The sequence below is a fragment of the Pelodiscus sinensis genome, chromosome 1 (genome assembly GCF_052426305.1).
Source record: "Pelodiscus sinensis isolate ZL-2025 chromosome 1, ASM5242630v1, whole genome shotgun sequence".
Lineage (NCBI taxonomy): Eukaryota > Metazoa > Chordata > Testudines > Trionychidae > Pelodiscus > Pelodiscus sinensis.
The window spans coordinates 31,328,868-31,339,308 of record NC_143052.1 but is presented as its reverse complement, the minus strand read 5'-3'; the positions used below and the strand labels follow the sequence as shown (position 1 = coordinate 31,339,308).

The 10,441-nt window shown below is 50.1% G+C and overlaps 1 protein-coding gene across 4 annotated transcripts in view; it reads left to right on the top strand.

The window, feature by feature from the left end:
• Positions 1–2,137: 2,137 nt before the first annotated feature.
• Positions 2,138–10,441, top strand: part of CELSR1 (cadherin EGF LAG seven-pass G-type receptor 1) — a 277,024-nt gene continuing 268,720 nt past the window's right edge. For 2 of the 4 annotated variants that reach the window (XM_075927708.2, XM_006120414.5), the window contains exon 1: positions 2,138–7,133. In XM_075927708.2, the coding sequence (XP_075783823.2) occupies positions 3,413–7,133 (3,721 nt within the window). In that variant the 5' untranslated portion in view covers positions 2,138–3,412. The remainder of the gene's footprint in view (positions 7,134–10,441) is intronic. The other 2 variants (XM_075927707.2, XM_025183254.3) reach the window with 1 other exon arrangement.

The window sequence follows — 10,441 nt, the reverse complement described above, 5'->3', positions numbered from 1 at the left end:
TGAACTGGACATTCCAGTATTTGAGCTTTCTGTTTGGAAAACAAATTGAGAAAATATAAATGAGAAAATATAAATGTCCATTATTTTCTAAATAAGATGCAATGTAGATTGTGATGTAATGTCAAGTGTGTCCGGTATTTCTGTTGAAACCACCTGGCAACCCTAGATACAGTGTGCTAGTATCTTCTTTTCTGATTCCCATCTGCCAGCTCAACAGTTATGACAAGACTGAACAAAATCTTTTTACCATTTTCTGTTTTGTCCTACCTTCATGACTTTATTTTTAAACTTTTTTTTCTCTGTTATTCTTTGTGGTGTGTCTAGCCAATGCATTCCTGATCTTTTATTTCTAGTTCCTTCCATGCTGATATGTATTACAATGTATGGATCCTTTTTCTGTAACCATTCTTGACAGTTATCTTTCTTGAACATTCTGTATCAGTGTTATTTTCTTATTCTGTCAAGGGTAGTTAGTTGTTGACTGCTACTGAAAGCACATATCTGGCCTTGCAAATGCACAGTCTCCTTCAGCAAAGGTTGCAAAATAACTTCCAAACTAAGTATAATGTTGGTAGAAATAGTATTGCAGCAAACTAGTGGCTAACATGAAGAGGTATTGCAGAATGATTATGATATACCTGTCAACAGAAAAACCAAGTAGTCACAGTCAAACACTTGGTAAATATTGGCAATCTATTACTATGTGACCAATAAGTACATCACGGCTGTGTCTAGACTGGCCAGTTTTTCTGGAAAATCAGCCGCTTTTCTGGAAAAACTTGCCAGCTGTCTACACTGGCAGCTTGAATTTCCGCAAAAGCACTGACTTCCTACTGTAAGAAATCAGTGCTTTTTGCGGAAATACTGTGCTGCTCACGTTCGGGCAAAAGTCCGTTTTGCGCAAAACTTTTGCGCAAAAGGGCCAGTGTAGACAGCTGAGATTTGTTTTCCACAAAAAAGCCCTGATTGTGAAAATGGCGATCGGGGCTTTTTTGCGGAAAAGCACGTCTAGATTGGCCACGGACACTTTTCCGCAAAAAGTGCTTTTGCGGAAAAGCGTCAGTGCCACTCTAGATGCTCTGTTCTGAAAATGCTTTTAATGGAAAACTTTTCTATTAAAAGCATTTCTGGAAAATCATGCCAGAGTCTAGATGTAGCCCACATTTTCTTCCATGGGTCAATGCATGTTTATTAAAATCCAGTTAATAATTAATGGAGATTGCCTATCTCCTAGAACTGGAAGGGACCTTGAAAGGTCATGGAGTCTAGTCCCCTGCCTTTACAACAGGACCAAGTACCATCCCTGCTAAATTTTTGCCCCAAATCACCTCTGCAAGGATTGAACTCACAGCCCTGGGTTTAGCAGGCCAATGGTCAAACCACTGAACTCCCCCTTCCTCAGTGCTGTTGTGGAAATTCAAGCAGCCAGTGTAGACAGCTGGCAAGTTTTTCCAGAAAAGCAGCTGATTTTCCAGAAAAACTGGCCAGTCTAGATACAGCCGTGATGTACTTATTGGTCAGATAGTAATAGTTATCCCTCCATCCCACCCTTCTGCAGTTGCTCACATTATCTGGCTTATCTGCTTATTCTCTTAGGGGCTGAGAAAAGCAACCTTACACCTTTTTTGAGGAGAAAATTATATTTAGGGTGTCCTGTAACTTTGTTTTATTCTTCATTTGATGATGGCCCCTGGTCCCTCCAGGGACATAATACTCTGTACCATCTAACTATGATATTGGTTCAGAACTGCTTCAGATGAAAGTGTACCATTTACTGATAACCAAATTCACATCCTGTAGAATGGAGTTGTTTTAGCTTTTGGGGAGAGCACTGGGAGACGCTTTCAGTTTTCAGCAGATGAAATAGATGGACAAGCCAGTGGTAGGTATGTAAATACCCCTTTAAAAAGTTAACCAGTTAACCATGGAGAGCTGGGATCTCTGCAGTCCAGGCGTCTCCTTGCAGGTGTCTCCACAGCTGGGGTCCTGACTGCCAGCCAGCTATGGCAGGCAGTTCCTCCAGCTCCTCCGTGAGTGCCGGTTAACCGGTTACTGGGCAAGCATGCATGTCAGGGTAATGCTTACTGGGTAACCGGTTAACTAATTAGACTTTTATATCCAAGTCAGCATGCCCATACTGATGCCATTATGACTGACAGGACTGGGGAGCAAACCCTAAGCTGAGAATAACCCTGTTTATACTTTGCTGGTGCTGTCAGGTGGGGTCTGCCGGAGAAAGCGGCCGGCTTCCTGCAAACGAAAGAAACGCCAAAGCAGGGCGAGCCGCGTGCAAGCAGTGCTGGCGTTGCTCTCACCCCTTCTGCAGACTAGGAGCCAGCACGCGCGAGCCAGTAGCCGTAGCTAGCTCGTAGGGCAGCGCTCTGCAGGGGGGGAGGGGCGTGGCCGCTGCCTGCCCCCCTGTACTTGTGCCCCGGGGCCAGCAGGGAGCTCTGCGCCCCCGCGGGCTGCAGAAGAGTCAGCACCACACCCAGCCCCCCGCCGGCTCACTCCGTCCTTTGCATGCGCTCCGCCCTGCAGGGTGCAGCTGCCCTGAATGGAACGGGAGTCAACTCCGCCCCGGGCACTGCCCGAGCCTCCTCTCCCTCGAGCCCGCTTTAGAGACCTGCGGTCTCCATAGAGACATTAACACCCCGCAGCGTCCGCTGGCTCTCCAGGAACAATACCGGGGGAAAGGGGCGCGAGAAGCGCACGGAGCCGCGGCCGCAGGAAACCCCCGCGAGCGGATCTCTGGGCAGCTCCGCTCCGCGCTTCGAAACGCACGTGCCGCTGCTGGACACCAGCAAACTCGGAGGACGCTGGCGGGTGTTTAATTCGCAGCCGCGCCAGATCCAGGGCTTCTTCCTAGCGCCACCCCGGCTTCTCGGAGCACCCCCGCTCCTCCTCCCCGCAGAGGGGCCCCGGCCGCAGGAGCCAGGAGCAGCTGCTGGAAGGGGCGGAGAAGGAGCGGGCTGAAGGGGCTGCGTTTGCCAGGGAGCGTGCCGGCTGGAGAGGGGGCGAGCGCTGAGCCCAGAGCTGCCGCCGCCGCGGGGATTTACACGGGCTGGACTCAGGCTGCGGAGCGGCCGGGCGCTGCGGGCGGGGAGAGGCTGCCCGGCGGGCAGCGGGGGAGCGATTGTTTGGGAAGCGGACGAGCAGCAGGTTTATGCTAATCGTCCTGCCGGGAGCAGCCGGGGGAGGAGGCGGAGGCGGCGAGGAGCCATTTTGAACTCGCTTTTAAACTTTCGGGGGAAAAGTTGCCGATCTCCAGCCGGGGCCCGAGCGATGCCCCCCGCCGCCGGGCTCTGAGGGAGGGCCCCGCTGCCCATGGCGGAGGGCGGATGAGCCGCCCCGGGGGGTGGATGGATTTTGCAGGCGCCCTTTGGCCGCGATCGCTGCCGCCTGAGACCCGGAGATGCTGCCGGTGCCCGCCGCCGCCTGGCTCCCGTGGCTCATCCTGCTCTGCCGGCTGGTGCCCGCGGCGGGCTGGGGGCTGCACCTCTCCTGCGGCGCCGGGCGCGCCGGGGACCTGTTGCTCGATGTGTCCCTGGGGCCCGGCTGGCAGTACAGCGTGGACAAGGCGCTGACGGCCCGCCGCGTGCGGGAGGCGGTGGAGGTGACGGTCGCGGGGCAGCTGCGGCGCAGCTGGGCGGCCGGCGGGGTCTGCCGGGCGAGCCCTGGGGGCTGCGGGCGGCTGGAGCGCAGCCCGCTGCCTCTCTACGTGCGCATCGCTTCCCCGCGCTCCGGGGCGCTGCTCTCGCTCCGCCTGCCCGTCTATTGGCACAGCCCGGGCTGCCCCCGCCGGCCTTTGGGCGCAAGCCGCGAGGGGCAGGCGCGGCCCCTGCTCGCCGCCCGGCTCTCCCCGGGGCAGCTCCCCGCTCCGCTCTGCTTCCCCGCAGCCAGCCGGCACCTGCCCCCAGCGCCCGTCGGGGACCTGCGCTCGGCCCTCAGCGCACTGACCAGCTTCCCTGCCTGCAGGTGCCCGGACCTCGGCCCGCGGGGCGGCGGCGAGCAGGAGGCAGGGGGGAGGGCTCGGTGCTGCCTGCATCCCGCCAGGGAGGCCCGTCTGCAGCTGGTCTGTGCCTGGAGGAGCACAGTGGGGGAGATTCTCCTGGGGCTGGAGCATGCTGTGTCCGCCAGGGTTTGGGAGGGAACTAAGGGGGACCAGGAGCCGGTGGGTGTGAGGGGAGAGGAGGCAGGAGTGGTGAGTGCAGGCCAGGGGGAAGTGGCCACCCTGCAGCTGGGGCTCCAGGGATTGTGGACAGAGGAGCAGGGCAGCTGGGACTCTTCTCTCCAGGGGGCTCGGAGGAGGAGAAGTGCAAACAGCCCCCCGCAATTCCAGCTGCCCAGCTACCAGGTATCCATCCCCGAGAATGAGCCTGCGGGGACCCGGGTGATCACCCTGCGGGCCCAGGACCCGGACGAGGGGGAGGCCGGTCGGCTGGTGTACTCCATGGAGGCACTCTTCGACGAGCGCTCCAATGACTACTTCTCCATTGACTCTGAGACTGGTAGTATGGTCACCACACGCAGCCTGGACCGGGAGACCAAGGACACCCATGTGCTGAAGGTGACTGCAACCGACCATGGCTCCCCCCGCCGCCGCTCGGCCACCACCTACTTGACTGTGACTGTGAGTGACACCAATGACCACGAGCCAATGTTTGAGCAGCCAGTGTACCGGGAGACCATCCGGGAGAACCTGGAGGTGGGTTATGAGGTGCTGACTATCCGTGCCACAGATGGGGATGCCCCGGATAATGCCAACATGCTTTACCGCCTGCTGGAGCCAGGGGCTGGTGATGGCGTCTTTGAGATTGACCCACGCTCTGGAGTAGTGAGGACCCGTGCCCCTGTGGATCGTGAGGAGGTCTCTGAATACCACCTGGTGGTAGAAGCCAATGACCAAGGAAAGGAACCAGGTCCCCGTAGTGCCACTGCTACAGTACACATCACTGTGGAGGATGAGAATGACAACTACCCACAGTTCAGCGAGAAGCGCTACCTGGTACAGGTGCCAGAGGATGCCCCAGTGAACAGCCAAGTGCTGCAAGTGCAAGCAACTGACCGGGACCGGGGCAGCAATGCCCAGGTGCACTACAGCATTGTGAGTGGCAACCTCAAAGGCCAGTTCTATATCCACTCTTTCTCCGGTGCCATTGACCTGATCAATCCTCTGGACTATGAGACTATCCGTGAGTACACACTGAGAATCAAAGCCCAGGATGGGGGCAGGCCCCCCTTGATTAACTCTAGTGGGATGGTATCGGTGCAAGTGGTGGATGTCAATGACAATGCCCCAATCTTCGTCAGCACCCCTTTCCAGGCCACAGTGCTGGAGAACGTGCCATTGGGCTACTCAGTACTGCACGTTCAAGCAGTGGATGCTGATTCCGGAGACAATGCCCGTCTGGAATATAAACTTATAGACTTGTCCCCATCTCCTGGTGGGGTGTCCCCTGGGGGAGATACTGGGTTCCCATTCCAGATCAATAATAGCACTGGGTGGATTACAGTGTCGGCTGAGCTGGACCGAGAGACTGTGGAAAATTATCACTTTGGGATAGAGGCTAGAGACCATGGAGTGCCTGTCATGACATCCTCAGCCAGCGTGGCCATCACAGTCCTGGATGTGAATGACAACAACCCATCTTTCACTGAGAAGGTCTATCAGCTCAGGCTGAATGAGGATGCAGCAGTGGGCAGCAGTGTCCTGACTGTGATAGCAGTGGACAGGGACATTAACAGTGTAGTGACTTACCAGATCACGAGTGGCAACACTAGGAACCGCTTTGCCATCACCAGCCAAAGTGGGGGTGGGCTGATCACCCTAGCTTTGCCCCTGGATTACAAGCAGGAAAGGCAGTATGTGCTGACTGTTACTGCATCGGATGGCACACTCCTTGACACTGTCCAAGTCTTCATCAATGTCACCGATGCCAACACACACCGCCCAGTCTTCCAGAGCTCCCATTACACAGTGAGTGTCAGTGAGGACAAGCCCATTGGCACCTCTATAGTGACCATCAGTGCCAGCGATGAAGACACAGGGGAAAATGCCAGGATTACATACATTTTAGAGGACAACATTCCTCAGTTTCGCATTGACCCTGACACAGGTACTATCACCACTCTGATGGAGCTAGACTACGAGGACCAAGCCTCTTACACATTGGCCATTACAGCTCGTGACAATGGAATCCCTCAGAAATCTGACACCACCTACGTAGAGATCCTCATCTTGGATGCCAATGACAACGCCCCCCGCTTCCTGCGTGATCGTTACCAGGGCTCGGTCTTTGAAGATGTACCACTCTCCACCAGTGTCCTTCAGTTGTCTGCCACTGACCGTGACTCAGGCCTCAATGGCCGCCTTCTTTACACCTTCCAGGGTGGGGATGATGGTGATGGAGACTTTTACATTGAGCCCACTTCTGGAGTGATACGCACACTGCGCAAGTTGGATCGTGAGAATGTGGCTGTCTACAGCTTGCGAGCCTTTGCCGTGGACAGAGGCAGCCCACCTCTCAAAGCCTCTGTGGATATCCAGGTTACCGTGCTTGACATCAATGACAACCCACCTGTCTTTGAACAGGATGAGTTTGACATCTTTGTGGAGGAGAACAGCCCAGTGGGCTCCATTGTGGCACGGATCAGTGCAGCTGACCCAGATGAAGGAACCAATGCACAAATCATGTACCAGATTGTAGAGGGTAACATTCCTGAGGTCTTCCAGCTTGACCTGCTCAACGGTGACCTCACTGCCTTGATGGATCTGGATTATGAGAGCAGGACAGAGTATGTGATTGTGGTGCAGGCCACCTCAGCCCCTCTTGTCAGCCGAGCCACTGTGCACATTCGATTATTGGATCAGAATGACAATCCGCCTGTGTTGCAGGACTTCCAGATCCTCTTCAACAACTATGTGACCAATAAGTCTAACAGCTTCCCCTCTGGGGTGATAGGCAAGATCCCAGCCCATGACCCTGATGTGTCCGACAGCCTGGCTTACGCTTTTGTTCAGGGCAATGAGTTAAACTTGCTGCTCTTGGACTCTGCCACTGGGGAACTCAAACTCAGTCGAGATCTGGATAACAACAGACCCCTGGAGGCTCTCATGAAAGTGTCAGTCTCAGGTAAGAAAACTTGTCAGAGAATAATAATGTATGAGAACTTCGTTTATTGCACCAACGTAGTATTATTGGCAGCAATATGCTATGTGCAATGCAGCGTACAACTTTTTAATTTCCTGAGACAGTGGCTTATTTATTAAATTTCTGGAAAGGAGCCACAAAAATGTATTCAAACTATGTGCTGTGGATCAAAGTGAAGGCATATTGAGGTGTGTCTGGCTCATAAATGTTTGTGTCTGTGATTCAAAATATCATCTATATAGATGGGGGTCAAATATGTTCCCTGGGTCTGTTTGACTATTTAGGGTACAACTTTCAGTTGTTGGAGGCTTTGAGTTAAGTGGCCTGATGCTTAAAGATGCAAAGAATGCACTGCACTCATTAATTGTCTTGCATTTAATGCTTAGACTTACTCCTACAATTAGTTATGCATCAGAATAGTGAAAAGTGTGTTGTACAGAAGAGTTTGGGATTTGCTATTTTTTTTAAACATCAAGGTGAAAGAGATTTGACTGTTTTCTTTTGAATACTAGGAAAGTTTGCTGGTAAATCTCCTTTGGAGTTTGTGTCACTTTTTCTGCTATAAAATAATGTAACATGGGCAAAACTGCACTAAAGTCAGTGGAGCTGCTTCCATTTGCAACAGCTTTTCATCTTCTATATACATCCTTAGAAAATGACTCCTGCAGGAAACAGTTATAGCTGTGTAACAGTTAATTTCGGTAGGGTTGCTTTGGTGTGACAAGAGGATGAATATTGCTTTGGTGTAGCTGTGGGTCGATGTTGGTATCAGTGCTGCCAAAATAAGTATTATAAGTTTTCTTTTTTGTCTTTTAGACTTAACTAATCTAATATATAGTCACAGTAATGTGTTGCCTATTGTAGTAGGTACAGTGGCTTCAAATTTTACAGTAAATTCACAGGTATGCAAGTCCTAAATCATTACTGTGTTGTTTTACAATTTGGTATTTTAAATAAATTGTAAACCAACCTCCATAGAAAAGTACTGTACTTTCTCCTCAGTTTGCTATTTATTATGGAATTACTTTTTATAATTATACATGCAATGCATCAGTAATGCAAAGCCTAACTTCGTCTCCAAATTCCACTGTACTGTCTTCATCACTGGCCTGGCATTGTGAACTTGAAAGGCCCATCACAAACCATGTTTCCCTGTATCCTGACGCTAATATTTGTGTGTTTTATGTGAAGTAGGATATGTAAGTACTAAGTGTGTGCAATGACATCTTTTCAGGCACCTAAATATGGCACAGTTCTGACCATACTTGCTACTGTTAGTAGCATCGCTGAGATAAATGGGACTTCATGGGACAGAGGTCCATGCTCTGTAGGATCAGGATCTTTGTTTGCTGCAGGGTAAAGGAGAGTGGTGGTAACTTCAGTGACTGAAATTGTTAATGGGTGTTATCTGGCAGTGGGTTCCTATTTCATGCAAAATACTAGAAGGGAACTGCTGTGGTACATTAGCTCATAACTGTTATTTCCACATGCTTTGAAAGCTAACAGAGACGGGCTATCAGTTTGTATGATTAAAAAGTCGTACATGTGATTTACATGGTCATAATCAGTCTGAACCAGCTGACAAAAAGCAGTAGCTCCTTATCTAACAGAAGGAGATAAAGAACTGGACATAAAGTAAGAAGGCTAGACAGGTTATTTTAAATGGGCTAGGTGGGGGGGGGGGGAGAGTGAAGGGAATATGGGATAGAAGAAGATTATAGCACTCCCTTCTCACTCTAAATTGTCTTCATTTATATAGATTTCAGTAGGTGCCATAGATAAAATATGGAAAGGAGATCACCATTTAAGCCGCTGTTTTATGAGATCTTGTAATATGACTATGCATTATTACATTTTGTGAGAATATGAGCACGGAAACTTCTTTGTAATATTCACCTGTTCATCTCGGTGACAGCCCTCCCCACCCTGGATATTTGAAAGAGGCATTTTCATCAGTTAGTATTCTTAAGTAATTTTGGCCAGCGTCAAAGCCAGTTTGATACTGTTGATGAAAAGTTTTCTGTGTGCGGGAAAAGATTGCTCCGTAGAGGTATTTCAGAGGGCAGAGGTCTTCAGAGGCTTGTGATTCCATTTAAGAAACTCTCTCACCTCTCCACTTTCTCCAGTTATCTGATGCATTCTTTAACAAGTGAGATGGAGAGATGAACAGGCTGGGAGTGAAATACTCAACATCCTTATCTGTAGTTAACTGAAAAATGTGTCTGTTGGGTAGTCATTAACCTACCTATCAGCCTAGCCAAGCAATCCCGAGGCAGGAAAAAGTTCTGTCTAGAAGAGTCTGGGAGTTTGAGCTGTACGTAGACTCTTGTGGGGCATATGGAAATGCTGCTGCTGTGCAATTGCATTTTCACCTACTCACAAGGGATACATCTGAGGCTTGCTGTGAGGGCATAGTGAATAAGTGTGTAAACAAAACATTAACTTTGCGGGGTATGATTGGTCTTAGACAAGTAAAAAAGTAGACCTGCTATACAATTAGGCAAACTTGGGACTCTTGACAGTTGGATAAAACAACGTTCATTTTATTTATAAATGACTTTAAAATTCATGTTTGCCAAATAAAAACAGAAATCCGAAGTTGTTGAAAAAATCCCTGAAAAAACAGGAAACAGAACTGTAGATTTAATAATATTTCAAAATGAGAGACCCACTTCATTTTAAAAACATGGTCACCTTCAGCAACATGAATATCTGAAGAATAGGGTGGCCAGATGTCCAGTTTTTACCTGGACAGTCTGTTTTTTCTGGCCCATTTGGTAAAAAAAACCCAGAAAATACCGGACACGTAAAATGTCTGGTATTTTCTGTTTCTCTTGGATGGAAAGCCGATGGGTACAATCTTCCCTGATGCATCTGGCGTGGGCGACGGGGGAGCAAGGAGCACAGGGATTCTTAAAGGCGCAGTACTTTTTTTTTCCATGTTTGGGATTTTTGGTGAAAGCATCTGGTAAGCCTACTGAAGAAACCATATCAATACTAGACCAGAAAGTCCAGAGAAAGGGACTCTTCTGTGTGTAGATTTCACTGTACTGTGCCAATGCTGTTTCTCTTCTGCGTCCATGCCTCTGAAGCCCATAACAAGGTGTGGAATAGGTGTACAGAGAGGGAGTCTAGCAGGAGTTGAGGTAGTGTGACTGCACATCTTTTCCTTTGGCAACTGGCAGAGGGGAAAATTAGTCTTTGATGAGGTTTTCTCCATGGGTGAACCTTCCCATCATAGGGTATGGGCCAGGGTGAATAACAATCAATGATTTAAAATAATTTTTTTT